This window comes from Rosa chinensis, chromosome 5 (genome assembly GCF_002994745.2).
Source record: "Rosa chinensis cultivar Old Blush chromosome 5, RchiOBHm-V2, whole genome shotgun sequence".
Classification (NCBI taxonomy): domain Eukaryota; kingdom Viridiplantae; phylum Streptophyta; class Magnoliopsida; order Rosales; family Rosaceae; genus Rosa; species Rosa chinensis.
In genome coordinates, this window is record NC_037092.1 from 19,221,227 (window position 1) to 19,244,047 (window position 22,821).

Below are 22,821 nucleotides of genomic sequence, written 5' to 3' on the forward strand. Positions count from 1 at the left end.
CAATAAATCTGCAAGACGTTTTTGGTTAGTTATTTAGCATTTCAAGTGAAATCTAAATGGCTTGAGATTTTAGGTACCATTTTCTTAAGACATAAGCTAGATATTGAAGTATGTTCTTAAGGCAGAATCATAGCTTTGTGTTTAGAATAAATTATGTGCTTATGCATAGGAAATGTGAATTGTACTTTGATATTTACTTTTTATGCAGGAACATACAATAGCTTGAAATCCAGGTAGGGGGATCTGGGAACCTCTACTCAATTGTATTGTATGTATATATGTTGCTTGACATGTTTGTTGTGGAATGAATGAATATTTGATGCAATTACATTGCGAAGTATATGTTATCAATTGATGCATCATCCATTGAGTACATATGAAGTATAAGGGTGGTGATGGTGATATGTGTAATGTTATCGATATAAGAAAGTTTGAAATTTATCTTTTGCGTAGTTGAGTCCATAACCTCAGCAGGTACCAGATCCTAGGTATGCCCATTGTTAATGCGCAATTAGTATAGGATTGAAAGGGTAATTCGGGACTGGCGAAAGGGGCATGGACAAGATGACTATTAAAAGAGGGTTAGGGGGATTGATTTTGGGTGGGGGTTAGTTCATATAGTTGAGTACTCTGAGTCACCTTTGTGGTAAAATACATGGTATGGGACATGTAGGCTCAGTTTATTCTGCTATGTGAATTATCGGGAATAGAACATGCATTCATGCATACCATATGATGATTGTTTGGTTATCTTTTGTGTGAAGAGAAATAGCTCCCTACTGAGCCACAGGTTGAGCTCACCCCTTAATAGTCTTGCAGGTTATTAAACACAAGAACTATGAAGATTAGTGATCGAAAGCAATTAGACTTAGTTGGAGTTTTGTATATGTAAGATCATTATTCCGGAAGTGAGTACTCTTAGTGATCTTGAGTTGGATTTATCCTTATACCGAAATGAGAAGTCAATTCCATTATCATAGTGTCGATTTTATTTTTTCTATTCATTTATTTTTATTTTTACTCACACCTCGGATTTCGGGAAATATTTAAAAAAAAATTTGACCCGGATTCGGGGCGTGACACTGTCATTCAACTAGTTCAAGAACACCATATTATTTTAGGAATGTAAGTAATGGCACTAGTGAGTGCAAGGCTACTTGTTGACAAGATTGTGAATGCCTTGGCTTTGAAGTCACCGCGGTAACGTGAGATGAAGTCATCGCGGCGAAATGTTTGCGAGGTAAGTTGGTAGCGAAGGTTTGCTAAAGAGCGCTCGAGAGATGACGTCATTGCGGGGAAAAGTAAGTCACGAGTTCGCTGAGAAGTAGTGTTCGCGAATAACAGGTCGCAGAATAACTAAGTCTGTGGCAAAGGTTGAGTCTGTTCACTATCGTGAAGGTCTTAGTTGTGGTGAAAGATATTTTACAGCAACTTGCATTACTGTTTGTTCCACTCAAATTAAGCTAGCTAGATATTTTTGTATCTAAAGTACTTTTTTTTTAAATCTAGTTTAATATGCTTTCATCTTAGATATTTTGTAGGTTAATCTTGTACCCTATATAAGGGAAGTGTTGGTTGATGTAAAGTAGTGAACAAGTTCAGAAACTCAAGTACACAAGTTTGCTGGGTTAAGTTGATCTGTTCATGCTTCATTTTCTACTGCAAATTAATCAAATCAACAAGTTGTGGTTTTGATTATATTTTGTTCAAATACAAAGTAGAAGCAATCAAAATTTTCACAAATATATATTCAACATGGTATCAGAGCTCTGTTGATCAATATCAACTGGGTCGTATCAACTGTTGGATTAAAAAAAAAGAAATCAAACACAAGGTACTGATATAATATGGCTAGTTCAAGCAACTTATCAGAAATCAAAGTTCCAATCTTCAGTGGAGAGAACTTCGACTTCTAGGTGATCAAGATGGGAACCACGTTCATCTCACATGAACTATGGAGTTATGTGGATGAAGGCTATACAGTTCCAGAAATTGAAAATATGTCTAATGCTCAGAGAGTGGAGCTAAAGACAAACATAAAGAAAGCTGCAAAAGCTCTAAGAATACTACAAAACTCAGTCTCAGAAGAGATCTTTCCAAGAATCTCAAATGAAGTAATAGCGAAAGCAGCTTGGGATTTTTTTCTGCTTGAGTTCAAAGGCTCAGAAAAGGTTAGAGCTTTATTATTTTTTTTTCTTTGTTTGTTTAGATTAAAAAAAAAAAAGTGTTTCTTTATTTTACGTTTCTTATTTTGATTATTTCATACTTGTGTGTTTGTTTGTTGAGACATTGTGATTATTTCTATCGAAGTGACGGGCCTTGTATTACTTTGTAGTACATGTAAGACATGAGCATCGATAGCGATCGTCACTTGGCTTGACTTGTTTGTTAGATTTTTATTAGGTTTCCTAATTAGTCATTAGTTTATTGAGTTGTTAGTTTTTCACTTATTCTTAGCTTTGCTTATTTTAGTTTCTTATTTAATTGTTGTCTCACCTTCTCTCATTACCCCTCTCATTTATTGTGAAGCGTGAAATTAAATTCAAAGTGCTTATTTTGTGAATTCTTGAGTACTTACCACGTGGTCATATTTTTTCAAGGTGCATGAGTAGTACTTTACTACCTATCAATTTGAGAAGTGGTCGTACTTTGCAAAGACTTTCTAGAAAAAGGCCAAGGAATCATTCACGAACACCTCCAAGGCCAAGAGTACCTCCAAGAGTTCACTCACCGAGTCCGATTAGATCACCGGTTAGAGAGATGGCGGAGAGACCTATTCGAGAGTTTTCTAGACCTTCCATGGTCAACACGGCATCATGCTTGGTACTTCCGGTTAGAGAGGTGGACTTCGAGATCAAGCCACAACAATTGAGCATCTTGCCTATTTTCTGTGGGACATCATCCGAGAAGGCCATCAACCATATGCAAGACTTTGAGGCGATTGTGAGCACTATGTCAAAGGGTGGACTTCCCGAGGGTGAGTTTAAGATGCGGTTGTTTCCTTTCTCACTTAGAGATGATGCAAAGGGATGGTTTTTGAAGCTACAACCAAGGAGTATACGATCATGGGAGGAGTTGACGGATATTTTCTTGGATGCTTTCTACCCACCACACAAGACCACTAGCATGAGACATGAGCTCTTACTCTTCACTTAACGTGATCATGAGACCTTTTGGGAGGCATGGGATAGGTACACGGATATTTGCAATGCATGTCCCCATCATGGGTTGACTAAGTCTATGATGATTGAAGGTTTCTATGGTGGTTTTTTACCACATGAGAGGAGGAGGGTTGATGTTGCCACTCAAGGCTCACTTCATAGTCATGGTCAAACTGAGGCATGGGATATACTTGAGCACTTGGGTCGACAATCGAGACAATGGGATGATCATGACTCTAGGATGGAAAGAGTGAGGAAAGATTCATATTATGATACCAAGAGCACTCATGAGACGAGGCTTGCCCAAGAGAGCTCTAGTGCCGATTATAGGAAGCTTGAGAGAAAGCTTGATTTACTTCTTCAAGCTCAAGAGCGCGGTTCATCTACACATCATGTCAAGGCCGCTTCTATGTCTTCATCTCTATGTCTTCTATGTGATTCACCTATACATGCTACTAGTGAATGTCATCTTGCTCCTAATTATCCGGATTTTGTTCAAGAGCAAGTAAAGGCCGTGAATTCTTATGGTGGGCACCCTAGAAATGATCCTTACTTAGCTACATACAATCCGGGTTGGAGGAATCACCCTAATTTTTCTTGGAGAGACCAAGGAGGTTCATCTAGTGGGTTTCAAGGTGGAAAGCAAAGCTTTAGAGGTGGCCAAGGTCAAGATTCATCAAATTTCGCTCATTATGGCAATGCACACCAAGGCAACACTCAATTTTCACAATATGGTCAATATGGACAGCAAGCATACGGGCCCAGTTCTCAATGCCAATCCACCTCAAGGATTTCATGCTCAAAATGCTCCTCTCGGATTTACTCAAGGTGGTGGCTATGGTCCTAAGAGCAAGTTCACCCGTTGGGTCACCAGGTCACCAGGGCAGGAAACTATTCACTGCCACTGGATCTTTGCTTCCACCCATTGGGTCAGGGTCACCAGTCAGTTATTGTTCATCGAATATTTTATAAATTTTTTTTTGGAAAATGAAAAATGTGTGATGTAAATAAATAGTATTGATAAACAATTTGAAAATGCAACCAAAGAAAATTTTATTGGTAGACAAATTATATGTCCACCGACCGACACTCTTTTTTTTTTTTTACTCCACCGACAGTTTTATCATATATACACTACCGACAAAGTTTTTGAAAAGTGTAAAAATATTTAAAACTCCACCGACACTTTTATCATGTACACCACCGACAAAGTTTTTGAAAAGTGTGAAATTTTTTTTAACTCCACCGACACTTTTATCACATGCACACAACCGACAAGTTTTTTGAAAAGTGTGAACAAATTTTAAAATCCACCGACACTTTTATCACATGCACAGCACCGACAAGTTTTTTGAAATGAGTGAGTGATAACCCACCGACACTTTTATGTGTGGAAAATTTCAATAAATAGACATGATGTTTTCACTACATACACACACCATCCGAGCTTAACAAAACTTCACCCTTTTCATATCTCTAGCATTACATATTTCCTAAATTCCCCTCGTTGCAATGAACAATTTGTGGGATCAAATTCGACGGTCTCAGGATGAGGATGATGAAGAGATGATGGCCACCAATGCCATTGTCATGGCTGCAGTCGCTCAAGAATCTGGAAACCAACACCGAGGGCGCGGTTCTCATCCGGGTCGTGCACCAAATGAGGAACGATTTAGAGAAGAAAGGGGCAAAGGTATGTTGGCCGACTACTTTGTCGACCGGCCAGTGTTCAAAGATGCAGAGTTCCGAACATGTTACAGGATGAGTCTCAATCTCTTCTAGCGTATATCTACTGACCTTTGCCAGTATGATCGTTACTTTGTTCAAAGGTCAGATGCTACTGGCAAAGTCGGACTGCTTCCGGAGCAGAAGATGACAGCTGCCTTGCGAATGCTTGCGTACGGTGCAGGGGCAGATCAATGTGCTGAGTATTGTAGGATGGCGAAATCCACCTCCGTTGCAGCACTTCAGCACTTCACACGAGGAATTGTTGATCTTTACTCAACAAAATACCTCCGCGCTCCAACTGCAGCCGACCTCAGACAACTTCTTACCAAAGCTGAGAGGAGAGGTTTTCCAGGAATGATTGGGAGCATCGACTGTATGCATTGGCAATGGAAGAATTGTCCGACAGGTTGAGCTGGAGAATATAGTGGTAGGAAACAGATCCCCACTATCATCTTGGAAGCAGTCGCATCTTACGACACCTGGATTTGGCACGCATTCTTTGGAGTGCCTGGGGCATGCAACGACCTGAACGTCTTGGCAAAGTCTCCATTGTTTGATGACCTTACCGCCGGTAGAGCACCTCTTGTCCAATTCCAAGTTAACAACAGAGCTCACAATCTAGGGTACTATCTCGCCGACGGTATTTATCCTCGATGGGCGACTTTCTTGAAAACTGTTCGAAATCCTACACGCCCCAAGGAAATCAAGTTTGCAAAGGCTCAAGAGGGGTATAGGAAGGATGTAGAAAGATGTTTTGGTATATTACAGTCACGATTTGGTATTATTCGAGGAGCTGCTCGTGGGTGGCATAAAGAGGACCTTCGATACATTATGTTGACGTGTATTATATTACACAACATGATTGTCGAAAATCAACGACCTGAAGATAGCGATGATGAGTTGGAGTCCGATGATGAGGAGGATAATAATATGAGGCCCAGGATTGCTGAGGTATGGGAGGGACCAACCGATAGAGACTTTGATCCTGTTGGTAGAGATGCTCATCATATGAACGGATTCATGGACCGCTACCAACAAATTAGATCTAAGCAGTGTCACTCCAACCTTCAGGAAGACCTCATTCAACACTTTTGGGAATTTCAAGGCAATAGGCGTATCTAGATCTGCTATTTGTGTGTGTTTTCTATTAGTTTTTATGTTTTTAATTATGTTTGTGTGGTTTCATTTAGCTTTTCATTTGTAAGGGTATTATTCCAATAAATTTTAATTTCATCAATCTAATATTACATAAGTCAAAAACCAAGCATTGGAATCATAACAATACAATTATTTAAAATATATAACTCCCTAATTTTCATAATCCTCATCTTCATTAGGAATCCAATTTGTGTTTGTGGGGTCATCCATATGGTTGGGGTTGGTGGATTCACCCGAAGAGAAAGGTGGGGAAGGGACACCACCGGTGAATGGTGGTTGTGGGAAGCCACCGGGGAAAGGAGATTGTGGATAATACCCACCGGGGAATGGTGGTTGTGGATAGCCACCGGGGAAAGGAGGTTGTGGATAGCCACCAGGGAAAGGAGGTTGTGGATAGCCATCGGGGAAAGGAGGTTGTGGATAATACCCACCGGGGAATGGTGGTTGTGGGATGTTAGATCCACGGGTTGCATCTTCAGCTTCTTTCTCTGCAATTTTTTTTGTTTTCTTTGCCAGTAATTCTTTTTGGTTGGCGTCATCTTACTTGTGTCCATCTCCATAATACGCTCTTCCCTCTCTTGAATTTTGAATGCCTCGTTTCGCATATCCATTTGCAAGCGTATATAATCTCGTTGTTGTTGGTCACGGAGATGTCAAGCATATTCCTCATCACGTTTCTCCTTGGCAGACATCATTGATGTTTGGTTGGTTGCTATAGTCTCCACAGCGGTTGTCAGAGGACTGGAATCATTAGATGCTTTATTTCCTTTCCGAAGAGCTTCTTTGGCAGCCTTCTTTCCTTGAGGCCTCACCGAAGGATTTGGAGTTGCATCGGCGTTTACCTCATCTGCATCTATGTCCAACTGGACATGAGAATCAGGAGCGGATTGTTGTGTCTGCATCCGTTCAGTTCCTCCCCTGGAGGTTCCTCCAGCCGAAGAGGAATGGTTTGGAATGTCTTCAAATTGTTGAAACCCCTTAACAATCTCGTAACATTCTAAATTAATGAAATCACCTTTTTTTTGTTTTCCTTTAGATTTGGTCATCGCAGCTCTCCACAAATCTTGTGCTTGACGTAGCTATTGAATTTAAACAAAAAAGTATAATTCTATTAGTATAAATATAAACGAGGTACAATGTATCAACTATTTAAGTATAAGGTGAGTATAATGTATAATTTAAATAAAATGAAGTCTAAAGTATGATTATGAAGTACTAATTTGAAGTATAATTATCAACTAAATTTTTATATATGAACTAATAATTTAAAGTATAATTATCAACAAAATATTTCAACTAATAATTTAAAGTAAGATGTATCAACTAATTAAATTTTAATATACACTAAAAGAATAATAAAAATTAATATTTGTGTTACACTACAAATTCATACCTCATCAATCATATTAGCACCACTCTTGTACCAAAGTTTCGCTTGCCTTAGCGCACAATGCCAAGCATAGAGTTCGACTTTCAAGGTTTTCCACCTCCCTTGAAAAGCTTGCAATGATCGGACATATCCATCCCAATGTTCGGCATAGTGTTGGCGTACCTCTAACCATAGATCATCTTTTCTTCGTTCCGTACCCTTTGCCGGATCTTTGCTAACAGCCCTCCAAGACTTGCACAATTGAATGTCTTCATTAGTCTGCCAACGTGTCCCGTCAATACTTGGATCTCCTACGGGTTGGACAATCGTATTGCCTCGTACACTCATATTGGAATAAAAAAATTGTAGAGTATGAAAGCTTTGAGGAGAAGGAACAAAAAAAATATTGAGGAAGAAAGATGATTTTTTTGGTGTGAGAAGTAAAATAGGAGGTAAGGTATTTATAGAAAATTTTGGTTATATTTTTTTTTGTTACCGTTGAAATCTAACGGTATTTTTTTTTTTTTTTTTAACCTCTGCAAATCGATTTTCATGTTGGCCGTCAGATGCATTTCAGTTTCATAAGCAACGGTCCAGATCTGTGGACCGTTGCATTCAAATCTGCAAAGTAGCCCAACGGCTACACGCCACGTCGCCGCATCACGCCAGAAGACGACAAAAAAACGGCTGCTACGCGCCTGCAGACGTTGTCCCCGCTAGACGACAAGAAACTGCGCTTCACTTCCCCCCCGCGGCGCGTCTCCCCGAGCGTCAGTTTTTTGGGCCACGCTGGCATCCTGGGTCACGGGCTCGGTCACCCTCCTACCCGAGTTCGTGACCTGGGCCTCCCACTGTGGTTTTGCCCCAAGCCCGGTGGAAAGGTGAATAGTGAGCTGGGTCAAGTTTTTTGCTACTTTTGACGTGGTGCCCGGGCAATAGGATGCCCGGTGAACTTGCCCTAACAAGTTTCAAGGTGTTCCCATTGCCTCACAACCGGAGGAGAAGAAGAGTGCAAATGAGTCAAATGGCAAAGGAGCTTAGCACACGTCAACAAGGAGCTCTACCTTCACAACCGGAGCCAAATCCAAGAGGAAAGCTCCATGAATGCAATGCCATCACCACCCTACGTTCGGGAAAGGTATATGATAATCATGTTTACATGCCTACATCTTCTAGTCTCCATACAAATCATTTATTTGATGATGATGTCGGTTTGCATTCATATGGGACCAAGAGGGAAGAAAATGTACCTCTTGGTCATGTTGTTGATGACCAATTGCATATACATCATGATTCTATTTATCTCAAGGAGGATGGGACAGGAAGGGAAGAAAATGTACCTTCCGATAAATATGGAGTGGGTGATGTGACTTTGAATGCAAAAGGAAGAAATAAGGGGGTGGATAAGGTAGCCGGAGGGGAAGAAAATGTACCTTCCGGAGGAGCTAATCTTGGCAAAGGTTATGGTTTCTTGTCCTTTGCGAATGATGCGAGAAAATATGGTTTGATTGATAGTAGCAAGGAAAGAGCTTTATTGAGAAAGAACACTTCTAGGGATGAGGATGCTTCGGCCCCTAAATTAGATGGTGAGGCCATGAAGGCTAGGGACCCATCTAAGACCGATGACACCTCTAGGAAGGTTCTTGTTGACACTCATGAGTTAGAACCATCTACTTATACCGAAAAAGAGGGGAGAAATAAGGAGGAATACCAACATGTGCATGATAGCTCTAGGGATAGGAGCGGTTCGGTCTACTCATCACTAGGCGAGGCCTTGAGGGCTAAGAACCCTAGTGGGACCATGACTACCCTTAGGGGCACCACCAGGAGTCACACCTTTGATCCACCTCTTGATTTGAGCACACCGGAACCTCAACTTCCTTACCCTAATGTGCCAAGAAAGGAAAATGTGAAGAAGGGTGGGAAGAAGAAAAAAATTGGCTTAATGTCCGAAGTGCATGATATTTTGAAGAAGTTCAATGTCAATATTGTGAACCCCTGTAATTCTATTTATTTATTTCGGATTTTTTTTTTTTGTAGAGTTTGGTTTCAAGTTTTATCTCCTAGAGTTGGAGAATGAGCTAGTTCCAATTAGGTAGGAACTTTTCGGTTAAGTTCGGAATTATTGGTTCTCGTTGGGCTTTAGTAACCTAGTACAAGATGGGCCTGTAGAAGAGATGGGTCAGCCCACACCATTAAACCTATTGAGGGAGTTTAATTAGAAGAATAGCCAATTTAGAGTGCATGAGATAGTTGAGGTGGGTATCTAAGAATGAAACACGTTAGTATTGGAAAGGTACACGCGGCTACAGCTCTTGCATACAACTGCACGTCACTGATATCATCCACCACCTATAACTCTCGATTCTTCTATCACTTGCATGCAAACTATACTCCTTTAACTCTCAGACACCACCAGTTGCAACAACTAATCTCATCTGCATCCACCCAAAACTCAAATCACCTTCCGTACCCAACCTGACCAAGAGTGGAGAAACCAACCATGGCAACGGGTTAGAAGCCACTGATGTTCCCGTCTTCTTCTGTTGCTAGTGTAGAAGCTTGGGCTTCATAATTTGGATTGAGATCAGTTCACTCTAAAGGTAATCTCAACTCATCCCTGGTGTTCACTTGGTAAATTCGGTTTGATTATAAGGCTGGGAAATTTATAGTTCTTCTTAAACTAAGGTTTGGAATTGAAGAAGAGGAGAGAACTGGAGATGGAGGTTGATCGAAAGCCTTTGCTAGTTGAAAGGTGGGATTGTGCAGTACATAAATTGAAGAAGAAGGGTTTTGGGTGAAAGTTGTTGACGGCAACTGACCAAATTGATGAGGTAAGAAGCATTCTTGGTTTGGATTAAATTTTTAGTTGGGTTTACTTGAAACTAAGGTAGGGTCTGGTATCAAGGCAGACTTGAACGGGAATAATGTAGTTAGAGGGGGACTTGCTTCCCAGAAGTTACTTGGATATCCTGGTGAGCTAGACCTTACTTGGATATCCTGGTGAGCTAGACCTTACTTGGATATCCTGGTGAGCTAGACCTTACTTGGATATCCTGGTGAGCTAGACCTTACTTAGATATCCAGGTGTGCTAGACCTTACTTGGATAATGGTAGAAGTAAAGTATTGTTGATACCTTAATTGAATGTTGAAGGCTTTGTATGGTTTTGAGATTTCATTTAGCTGCATGTTGGTATATGTATAATTGTCCTATTCTGGGGTTAAGTTGCAGATTCGGGTGAGTTTGGCAGAAACTAAATTATAGTTAAAGGTTTGGTTTCGCCTTGTGGAAGTTAGTTAGAGAATTGGAATTATGTTGGGTGCCCTTAGTAATTTGGGCACACCTTGTGTGAAATGGTAACTAGTAAAGAAAGAAAAATAACATATTGGGTGGCCGTAGTAAATTACGGGTACACCTAATATGTTTGAAATTAAGTCGTTGCTTGATTTACTTCGACATAGTCGTAATTGGCCGATATCGTAATTTCAAGTAATTGTTCGGTAATTTGAGTTAATTATCGAACCAGCCTTGATTGGTCAAACAATGGTCAAAGTTGGTCAATTCTGGTCAAACCAGGAAAAGTTAGTTTGGACGATTTATTATTCGTCGAGATCTCATAAAATTGTTCAATGGATTATTAATGGTCGAATTGTCGGAATCTAGGACTCCAGTTACCCGAGGAATAGAAGGTTCGCGACTCTCGGAGTATGTGAGAGGAAGCATCGGAATCCAGGTAGGGATTCAGGACTCTACTCGGTTGGTTATTTTCTTTTATATTTTATTAATGTGATGCATGATAAGTGGTATGGGTTGGTTATGTTAAAATGCAATGCATACTAACCAATCCGTGAGAAAATGTGTGATGGCCTGAGAGCGAAGGGCGGCTCTGACTTCCTTGGGTTCGATCCCTAAAACCTCCAGAGGGTTAGTTACACCGGTCGGACGGTGAGCGGTGGCAATGACAACCTGATCCGTGTGTGTAGCTAGGTAGCGGACACTCTCGCTACGCTTACCTGGTGATATATTAATTTGAGGTAAGGCCATGTAGTGGGTCTGTGGGACCGGCCATCAGGTAATACTTGGTTTTGGTGCCGTATTTATTTAAGCATCATGCATCAGTTTTCAAGTTGAAAAACATTAAAGTTTGACGTTCCTTTAAATATGTGGTTTAAATATGTTTTCATATTGGGCAGCCCAAATATTTGTTTATTGGTTTTAAGTCTGGTTGAGGTAGAGTTCCTATTGAGCAGCGAGGACGAAAGCTCACCCCTACAACAGTAAGGATGCAGGTACTATGCACTGGTGATGGGACAGTAATGGGCGGAGCTGGGTGTGCGAAAGCTCGGTAAATCATCGTTTGAATTTATTTTAAATTCTCTTTCTCGAACTTAGTATTTCGGAGCTTATTGTTGTCTAGCCTCGTGTTAAATTCAGTTGAATTCTCTCATTGAAATCCATACCTCGTGTGAGCCTTTACCCAAGTTCTGGATAATTGAATAGATGTTAGCAATTCAAGTTTTCACCTCGAAAATATTGGTAGCTTCCGTTGTGTTTTGCAAAAAAAGTTTTCTAACAAAATGCCTAGCGGTCCTCTAGAATGTGAATCGAGCTTTCGGTTTATGTTTTAGAGCCCCGCGGCACTGTGAGGTGCCCAAGCTGGTGAGGTGCGGTTTGGGGCGTTACAGAAAGTGGTATCAGAGCAATGCTTCCGAGTCTTCGATCTCAACGATTTAAAAACCTCTGATACTTGAAAAAGTTTATGTCGGCTCGTGAAAATTTCCAAGTCCTGGTAAAAAGTTGACTTGGGAAATGGTTGTTCAAGAACATGTTTCGGAAGTCGGAACCTTTGACTTGAAAAGTTGTTAGAATTTCTACCTAATGTTTGAACAGGTTTGACTTCCTGTTACTGTTCAAAAATGTTGGATTTCGGTGTTTACTATTTACGTGCTTAAACCCGTACCAACTTTGAAGTGTGTTTTGTAGGAAACACAGTTTGTGCCGAAAAAGGCAAGTTTTAGTGGAAATCGTTGTTTAACTTCAACGTGGGTTTTTACATTTGAGGTTTTTGAACAAAACCTGATACTAATTTAAACAGTTTTTCGAAGTTCGTCTAGAGTCTTGATTTCCGGGTACGTTGGCCGGTTCACTCCTTGGTTGTGAGAGGGTGAAAAGAAAGTTTACCTGTAAGGGTTGTTGCTAGTGTGTGTTCATATAATTACAACTCTTCACTCGGTTTAGGGCCCGACTGGCCACCGGATCCCCCTAATGTATACCGAGGTTGAAAGTTGTTAATTACTGAATACAACTTGCGACAACCAAATGACCCTAGAGTTATTCTCTGAAACTTCGACTTGTTGTTAGTCAGAACTAATGTTTGTTTTTCCTTTTGGATTCCTTAATCCGAAAATCGTTATCCCATCTTTGAAAGGTTGACTTATGTTCCGACTTGTCTTTGTAATTGAACTTGTGCTTGCCATTGCTTTGTTCAGTGAATCCGGTCTGTTGAAGTTGGACTTGCTAATTGATTCTTCCTTGGATATCCTGTCAAGTCTGGTTTACTTGATTGCTTCCACAGACTCGATTGTTGTGATTTGTCTCATCATCTTTTCGAGTTCAACTGTTGTATGTTTATACATTGTGTTGAATTGGTTTATGGATTCACTTCCAAATTTTGCATAATCACGTGAATCCTATTTATTGAAATATTGTTGGTAGGACTCGATGTTGCATCTGTCTTGTAATCTTTATCGAGTCCAGTTACTGTTCATCCTTTTATTTATTCTTTGAATTTGAACAAGTATAGCCACCCAAAGCTCTCCACAGTGCACAGACCGCGACAAAGATGTGGGACCAGTATGAGGTAAAAATAAAAGGAGTAAGGTATCTGAACGACAAACTTGGGTTTATGTAGATGTGATTAATGTGGGAACTTGTAAAAGAGATACTGTGAATTTGGTTGGTTGGTTGGTTGAGTGGTGATGTTTCTTTTGGAAATGAAATCGTTATTGTGTGGCACCTTGTGTAGGTCCAGTTGTCGTACCGATTAGTACGCAGTTGATTGTTGCTTTCGTGTTAAACTTGACGTGTCGCTTAACAAAGAAATCTCGGATAGTTCGAATTGTTATTCCGGGAAGATCTTGTCGAGCACAACTTGTTGACAATACTCATGCCTTGGGTATGAATCACGGAGAAGTGGATCTTCAGTTATTTAATCCACACAGAATAACGGAATGAAATTCCTTGCTTGGTCGTGTTGACTTCAAAATGAAGTTAGAAGAGTTTACTGTGCTTCAGTGCTCGCCAATCGACGTTGCTTGTAAAATTTTAGGATTGTAAAATCTGAAAGCATGGTTTCGGCGAGTGGTACCATATAAGGCGTTGCTTTGGGGTAGCCTAGGAAGCTACGCGATTAGAAGATTTTTAGGTTTGACTAAGGTCACCCTATATAGTGTGTAGACCTCCTCGGGAATGCTTTAGCAAGTTAATGCGTATTCAGCATGGGCCGGAAGCGTATCATCAGAGAAGAAGGAAAAGAGGTGTGTGTCCACTAAGCGACTTCTATGGTGACTTCTCGAATTTTGTTTCTTCGACTCACTCGTATGTGCGGCAGAAACTCCGTGTTAATTATAGCTATAGTTGACTCGAGTTTGTGGACATCGAGATTCGAGTACATACGAGAAAATAAGCCTACTTTGTTCCGTGAACCAAACGGCTTGACTCTAGGTCAAAGGTCATCAAGTCAAACGTATTTCAAGGAAGGGCAGGCGACTCTCTAGGATTCTGGCCATTTACAATAACACGTGTTACCGGTAAGGATCCTAGAAGGACTGCGATTATTTCTTCCTTGTTAATAGTTATGTTGACTTTTATTTTCTTCCTTTGGTTGATTTTGTTTCTCAATTCTCTGACATCATTAAAGTTCTGGTTGTAGTTGGAAATCATTTGGAATTTCCTAGAGCTCAAATTCCTTTTCTTAGGAATTTGCAAAATGAAGTTTTGAGCCTTGTTTTTGGTTGCTTATCCATATAAGTCAAGTTTAACGTAAACTGTAGTAAGGGAGGATATTCTCTACACTACTAGACGATTGGCAACCGAAAGGAAAGAAAGAGACATGCAAAGAACGAAAAGCGGAAAGCTTACATTACCATTATCGGGAACGCAACTTGCGACTTCAGCGACATAGCTTGACATGGTCTGAACGACGGGTGATCTGGAAAAGTGTTTTGACGTCAAGTACGTTATCAGTGTTGTTCATGGTTGTTTAACCATCAGCTCCTCTAATTTTGGCGATGCTTTCGAGATCAATGTTGTGCTATGTGTGGAAGCGTGTGGGCCTTCAGTCTTCAAGAGGTAAACCTTTAAGGGTGATCCTCGAATTTCATTAGATAGTAACGGAAGCACTTGTTGAATCTCATTTTCAAGACTGATCATCAGTTCATCGAACTAGTGTCCAAAGATCTGTTGGCACATGGCTGTTGCAGGTAGGGCAACATGATTCGATGTTGGTAACACAACGCATATCGTCCACGTGGTTGGAAGGAGTGCTTCGCTTTTGAGTTCGTGGAATGGATGTGTTAGCCGAAATGGCGGTCATAAACGAATACGCAATGAACTCGGGTGCACTACGAGAAAATTCGTCAAGTGTCGTCACGTGGAAATTCGTGGAATAACTTTTGGAAATCAACTGTTAGGTTCCGTCCTGCTTTTCTTTTATAGCTTGACTAGAAAAGACGGATACTCAGCCAGCTTCGTGTGTGGTTATCCTTTTGAGGACAGATATGTCTTCCACGATGAATCGTGAATTCCATGTTAGTGACGACCAATGAACTGTTAACAGAGAGTGTTTTACATTGGACGTTAATGGTCGCAGGAAGCTACGAGTCGCGGCGACAACATCAACTGGCTCTCATAGTTGGCATAAGTTCCGCAATGGGAACATATATAATTTTACCCATGGATAGTCGTGATTTCACCTACAGGTGGTTGCGTATGTCTCTTGTTCAGTCCAAATTCCCGGATAATTGTGTGCTTGTAATAAGCGGGAATTACATGAAGATGTGAATCATCGACTAGATGCCGGCTGTGGTAGTATTGTGTTGGGGTAACCAGGTTAGTAGTTACCCAGTCTTATTTGGTTTAGACACAAAGTGTCAATGAAAATGACAAGTATGGTATTGTTATGAGGAGAGTAATGAGATTGTTAATCACTCAGTCCAGTTGTTCTAACAAAAGTCTTGTGGTTATAGAAAAGTGAAAACTAGCGGAGCAAAGCGTATCATGTTGGTGATAAATGAGGAACACTTGGTAAAGAGAAATATTAGCTCCAGTGTTGATATGTGTGACTAGAAATAGTCAAGTTGTACCACAAGAAATTAGAAACTGGAAATGTTACGGGTACTGGAGTCCGACATGAAAAGTAAAGTATTATTGACAGTTTGACCAATCATGAAATTTCGAGGATGAAATTTTTTTTTAGGGGGGTGGAACTGTGAACCCCTATAATTCTATTTATTTATTTCGGATTTTTTTTTTTTGTAGAGTTTGGTTTCAAGTTTTATCTCCTAGAGTTGGAGAATGAGCTAGTTCCGATTAGGTAGGAACTTTTCGGTTAAGTTCGGAATTATTGGTTCTCGTTGGGCTTTAGTAACCTAGTACAAGATGGGCCTGTAGAAGAGATGGGTCAGCCCACACCATTAAACCTATTGAGGGAGTTTAATTAGAAGAATAGCCAATTTAGAGTGCATGAGATAGTTGAGGTGGGTATCTAAGAATGAAACACGTTAGTATTGGAAAGGTACACGCGGCTACAGCTCTTGCATACAACTGCACGTCACTGATATCATCCACCACCTATAACTCTCGATTCTTCTATCACTTGCATGCAAACTATACTCCTTTAACTCTCAGACACCACCAGTTGCAACAACTAATCTCATCTGCATCCACCCAAAACTCAAATCACCTTCCGTACCCAACCTGACCAAGAGTGGAGAAACCAACCATGGCAACGGGTTAGAAGCCACTGATGTTCCCGTCTTCTTCTGTTGCTAGTGTAGAAGCTTGGGCTTCATAATTTGGATTGAGATCAGTTCACTCTAAAGGTAATCTCAACTCATCCCTGGTGTTCACTTGGTAAATTCGGTTTGATTATAAGGCTGGGAAATTTATAGTTCTTCTTAAACTAAGGTTTGGAATTGAAGAAGAGGAGAGAACTGGAGATGGAGGTTGATCGAAAGCCTTTGCTAGTTGAAAGGTGGGATTGTGCAGTACATAAATTGAAGAAGAAGGGTTTTGGGTGAAAGTTGTTGACGGCAACTGACCAAATTGATGAGGTAAGAAGCATTCTTGGTTTGGATTAAATTTTTAGTTGGGTTTACTTGAAACTAAGGTAGGGTCTGGTATCAAGGCAGACTTGAACGGGAATAATGTAGTTAGAGGGGGACTTGCTTCCCAGAAGTTACTTGGATATCCTGGTGAGCTAGACCTTACTTGGATATCCTGGTGAGCTAGACCTTACTTGGATATCCTGGTGAGCTAGACCTTACTTGGATATCCTGGTGAGCTAGACCTTACTTAGATATCCAGGTGTGCTAGACCTTACTTGGATAATGGTAGAAGTAAAGTATTGTTGATACCTTAATTGAATGTTGAAGGCTTTGTATGGTTTTGAGATTTCATTTAGCTGCATGTTGGTATATGTATAATTGTCCTATTCTGGGGTTAAGTTGCAGATTCGGGTGAGTTTGGCAGAAACTAAATTATAGTTAAAGGTTTGGTTTCGCCTTGTGGAAGTTAGTTAGAGAATTGGAATTATGTTGGGTGCCCTTAGTAATTTGGGCACACCTTGTGTGAAATGGTAACTAGTAAAGAAAGAAAAATAACATATTGGGTGGCCGTAGTAAATTACGGGTACACCTAATATGTTTGAAATTAAGTCGTTGCTTGATTTACTTCGACATAGTCGTAATTGGTCGATATCGTAATTTCAAGTAATTGTTCGGTAATTTGAGTTAATTATCGAACCAGCCTTGATTGGTCAAACAATGGTCAAAGTTGGTCAATTCTGGTCAAACCAGGAAAAGTTAGTTTGGACGATTTATTATTCGTCGAGATCTCATAAAATTGTTCAATGGATTATTAATGGTCGAATTGTCGGAATCTAGGACTCCAGTTACCCGAGGAATAGAAGGTTCGCGACTCTCAGAGTATGTGAGAGGAAGCATCGGAATCCAGGTAGGGATTCAGGACTCTACTCGGTTGGTTATTTTCTTTTATATTTTATTAATGTGATGCATGATAAGTGGTATGGGTTGGTTATGTTAAAATGCAATGCATACTAACCAATCCGTGAGAAAATGTGTGATGGCCTGAGAGCGAAGGGCGGCTCTGACTTCCTTGGGTTCGATCCCTAAAACCTCCAGAGGGTTAGTTACACCGGTCGGACGGTGAGCGGTGGCAATGACGACCCGATCCGTGTGTGTAGCTAGGTAGCGGACACTCTCGCTACGCTTACCTGGTGATATATTAATTTGAGGTAAGGCCATGTAGTGGGTCTGTGGGACCGGCCATCAGGTAATACTTGGTTTTGGTGCCGTATTTATTTAAGCATCATGCATCAGTTTTCAAGTTGAAAAACATTAAAGTTTGACGTTCCTTTAAATATGTGGTTTAAATATGTTTTCATACTGGGCAGCCCAAATATTTGTTTATTGGTTTTAAGTCTGGTTGAGGTAGAGTTCCTATTGAGCAGCGAGGACGAAAGCTCACCCCTACAACAGTAAGGATGCAGGTACTGTGCACTGGTGATGGGACAGTAATGGGCGGAGCTGGGTGTGCGAAAGCTCGGTAAATCATCGTTTGAATTTATTTTAAATTCTCTTTCTCGAACTTCGTATTTCGGAGCTTATTGTTGTCTAGCCTCGTGTTAAATTCAGTTGAATTCTCTCATTGAAATCTGTACCTCGTGTGAGCCTTTACCCAAGTTCTGGATAATTGAATAGATGTTAGCAATTCAAGTTTTCACCTCGAAAATATTGGTAGCTTCCGTTGTGTTTTGCAAAAAAAGTTTTCTAACAAAATGCCTAGCGGTCCTCTAGAATGTGAATCGAGCTTTCGGTTTATGTTTTAGAGCCCCGCGGCACTGTGAGGTGCCCAAGCTGGTGAGGTGCGATTTGGAGCGTTACAAATATAACTTTGATTGAGCTCCTTCGATAAATGCCGGTTTATGCAAAATTTCTAAAGGACTTATGCGCCCATAAGAGGAGGATACAGAATGATGAGCGGTTCGAGATTTGTGAGGAGGTCAGTGCTATCTTGCAAAGACGGATTCCCCCAAAACTCAAGGATCCGGGGAGCTTTAATATCTCTTACACTCTTGGTGAGAAAGTCTTTGATAGAGCTTTGATGGACCTTGGTTCAAGTGTTAACATTATTTCTTTTGAGACTTTCCGGAAACTTGACCTTGGACCTATTAAAGCTACTCCTATATTCTTGCAACTTACGGATCAGAGCATTAAGAGAGCCATGGGTGTTGTTGAAGATGTGTTAATCAAGGTTGATAAGTTCTACTTGTCGGTGGATTTGGTGGTATTAGATATGGATGATGGACCTCATAGTGACAAAGACATACCTATCATTCTTGGTAGAACCTTTATGGCAACCGCGGGAATAAAAATTAATGTTCAAAAGGGCACCATCAAAATGAAGGTATTGGGAGAAAAGGTGTTACTCAAGAGTCTTGAACCCGTATATCCTCTGGAAATAGTGAAGAGTGTGCTCTCTATTAATTTAGTGAAGGGTAATGAAGCCAAGCGTGAGCGGATCTTAGGACCCTTGAATCCTTCTGAGTCTACAATCCGTGCACAAGATCATTTCTCACCTATTTGGGGCTATGATCATGAGCCACCATTGAAGCATGATGATGTAATTCCTACTTCTACTTTGGAGCCTACTATTGAGCTTGAAAAGCAACCAAATCCTACTCTTGAGACTTATAAGCAATACAAGAAGAAAAGTTCACCATTGAGTGAAGCAGAAGAGGAGTCCATCAAGAAATTAAGGGAGACTTGTGGAGTTGTGAAGAAGAAGGAAATGCCAAAGGGGTATGATTGGCCTCCACCTCCAAGCTACAAGCTCGCTTCTTCAATTGCTAGATGTTTTTGAAATGATAGTGATGCTAGCACAATTGTTGTGGGTGGTAAGAAGACATCCTTTGAGCCACCTTGAGGAAGAAGAGTGAAGAAGACCGGCTTGGGGTCTTTAAAAACAAGCGCTTCTAGGGAGGCAACCCTAGGTAGTTTTGAAATTTACTTGTTCATTTTACATCAATAAGGCTATTTAGCCATCTTTTTGGGAGGATGGGAGGTGTTTGGAGTTGGAAGTGTGAAGAAAGCAAGAATGTAGTGGTGAGTAGTTTCTGTCCAGAAAGTTCAGTTGAATTTGGTTGACTATAACTTCCAATAAACATGTGAATTTCAGCTGAAATTTTCTAGAGAAATATCCCTAGGTGTGTTTGGCTCCAAAACCAGTTGGCGTGCAAATTGTCTCTTTTGAGTGTGTGTGCGGGCGTGCCAGCACCGTGGGGTGCAGTCGTCGGGGGAGTCCCTTGACCTGACTTCTTCTTCAAGCGTTATGGACGAGGAGAGCACCAACCTCGCCACAAGGTTCTTCTCTAGTCTTCCGAGAAAGGGCTTCTTGCCTTACGGATAAGGACTTTGGATGTGATACCTTCGTGTCACCGAATCGATACTCAACGTCGAAGGCTGAGCAGAGCAATCACTGGGAAGTTTGGAAAAAGCACGGGTTTTGCTAAAGCGTGACTTTAGCTTCGCTGGTTTGCGAGGGCGTTACCCTTGCTTCGCTGGTTGTATCGGTAGCAGTGGTACTGGCAGTCGGCTTGCGGAGAGACTAGGACTGGAAGTACGGTCGCCGGGTTGATCTGGTGATGCTGACAGTAGGCTCTTGGAGAGACTAGGACTGGCGCGCGGTCACCGGATTTCAACGAGGTTGAAGGTTTGCTCCGGGAAGGCTTTGTAATCGCTGGGATTGATTGATTTTTAGAGAGAGGTCTCTTTCTGTCCTTGAAACCTAGTATTTATAACTAGGGCTTCGACTGTTCCTTGCTGTAGAAGGATTATTGATTGAAGTTTCCTATTCAATCTCTGCTACTTGACTCCAATAAGGTTTCGTTTTCCTTATGGATTACGGAATGGGCAAAGCTGTAACCCAAACCCAAGCAGGCTTATTTTTGGGCCGCAGGTATCGGCCCGTTGTGCTAAATCCACTAAAGGATCTTGCCAAAATTACTTTTGGGCTCAAACATTGCCCCCAGGCCCCGAAAGCAGGCCCGCGAAGATGTAACTGCTTGAATGGGACTAAAACGACACGCCGATTGATTAAAACGATATCATTAATGAGGATGCGTCCTTTCGCTTGCGAAAACGCCTTTCTGTCGTATCGTTTCCCTCACAAAATTTCTTATTTAAACCCGTAGCCACTTCAGACCTGTCACATCAGAAACTCTTTTAGTCTCCTAAAACCCAGAAACCCTCTTACTGCCAAAACCTTCTTCACCGAAACCCAGAAATGGCTCCTCCAAAGAAGATAGTCATCGACCAAGAAGAGGAACTGAATGAAAAGGCCGCCCACACCTGGGGAACCAGCATCGGTGCCCGCATTCATCTCCACACCAATATTCAAAGACCCCTACTCCTCTGGCTCCCAAATCACCTTGTCGGACTAGGCCCCGCACCGCGAGACTCTATTCTGGCCGACGCAATCGCCTTCTATGGCCTGCCCGTTCGTCGACCCATCCCGGTCCTCCGAAGGACCCTTGGAGATTTCACCAGTTGGGGTGCCCAGAATCATAGAGCAAAGATAAGGCACTGGCCATCCTCTGTCAGCGCGGTGGAGCTTTCCTAGTATCGCAAAGCGCGGATGCCAGATCTAGCTCGCTGGAACGCGGCAGGTATCACTCATACTATTGATCTCTGCTTTTACCTTCCACGCGGTGGCAATCGTTCACTGCTCGCTGCCTTTTTGTGTTTTTGGAACACCGCCACAAACACCTTTGATTTTCGGTTTGGCCAAATGGTTATAACTTTACTGGATATTCTCACCATCACCGGCCTACCCATTGATGGCGAGCCTTATCTGCATGGCCAATTTGACTCAGCCACTTTTACCTCGACCATGGCCCAACATGGTCGCAGTGCCCACAGCGGTTCTTATCCACGGTGGCTGTCTTACTATAGACAGGAGCACAATGCGACCAGCGGAATTGCTTTCTTAGAATACTGGCTTTGTAAATTCATCTTTTGCACTTCCTCCTGTAAACTGACTGGTGCTTGGACTCTTTTGGCAACGGCCCTCTATAACGGCCGCAATGTCGGGCTCGGGCAACCTGTGTTGGGCGCCCTTTATCGGACTCTCTATCAGGCCACTATGCATCCTTTCGAGACTAGGATTTCTGGCCCTTTTTGGATTCTAGACTTCTGGATTCAAACCTATTTCCCATATTTTCGTCGCGATGACATCCCGCTGCTTCCACCGGCTGACCAACTTTTGGGTCAATGGCTCAGCCGCGAAGAAAGGTACTCATCTCCTCCTTACTCCGAGTGCTTTACATACCTGTACCTTCTGCATGAGATGTCCTACTGCGACTTAATACTGGGCAGGAGATTCCCGGCTCTGCTTGACAATGGATTCCTCCCTGGCGCTCCTTCCTACAGCGATCGCGCGCGCTTAGCTTTCCGCTGCGCGATCTCCTGTTCAGACATCAGAATTGCTGCCGAGGAACTTAGCTACGAGCTTTATGCCCCTAACCATTTCGCTCACCAATTCGGACTCGTCCAATTAGTGCCATTCCCGCTGTATGATGCCTGGAACTACAACACTTCCTGGCGTAGATTTGGGCCCCCTTCTGGGCCTGTGCTGGCACAAAGCATGCTCGCATTGGTTGATCTTCCTGATTGGGCTAAGGACATCGACTCTGTTGATGGGACTGAGGAAGGATATGAGGAATGGTGGGCAGAAGTTTCCGTTAATTGCTGGAGCCAGCGAGATGATGAACTCTTCGCGACCATCTTTGGGGAACTGAGATGTCCCTATGCTACTGATATTGAGCTACTTGATTGCTTATCTGAAGATGCTGCACAATCTCTACCTCCTCCTGAACTTGTTCAGTAACTGGCGCGAGCCCCGCGCCAAGACCGGGGTAGTATCGTAATTCACGAGCCCCCTAAAGATGTAAATATCTTAGTTTATATTTTATTCCTTCTTTCACTCTTCCTTTTAACTCAAACTTTTCTGTACCAGGGCAATGTGCCACCTTCTGGCAGCCATGCGGTTAATGCTTCCCCAGTCACTGGATAGTCCGGGAAGCAAAAGACAGTGATAACGGAGC

At 41.8% G+C, this 22,821-nt stretch overlaps 1 protein-coding gene and 1 non-coding gene across 2 annotated transcripts; one reads left to right on the top strand and one right to left on the bottom strand.

The window, feature by feature from the left end:
- Positions 1-3,123: 3,123 nt before the first annotated feature.
- Positions 3,124-3,230, bottom strand: LOC112168505. The gene has a single exon (XR_002924269.1). It is a non-coding gene; the product is annotated as a small nucleolar RNA R71 (small nucleolar RNA).
- A 1,443-nt stretch (positions 3,231-4,673) lies between these two features.
- LOC112203361 lies at positions 4,674-6,011 on the top strand. Its single transcript, XM_024344338.1, has 3 exons — positions 4,674-4,854; positions 4,996-5,262; positions 5,353-6,011. Exons 1-3 carry the CDS (start codon positions 4,674-4,676, stop codon positions 6,009-6,011), a joined length of 1,107 nt encoding a protein of 368 aa, XP_024200106.1.
- The last annotated feature ends 16,810 nt before the right edge of the window (positions 6,012-22,821 follow it).

Coding starts and splice junctions, on each gene's coding strand:
- LOC112203361 (XM_024344338.1), top strand. CDS start 4,674: ATGAACAATTTGTGGGATCAAATTCGACGGTCTCAGGATGAGGATGAT. Junction 4,855..4,995: donor TAGAGAAGAAAGGGGCAAAG/GTATGTTGGCCG, acceptor TTCAAAGGTCAG/ATGCTACTGGCAAAGTCGGA. Junction 5,263..5,352: donor AATGATTGGGAGCATCGACT/GTATGCATTGGC, acceptor TCTTGGAAGCAG/TCGCATCTTACGACACCTGG.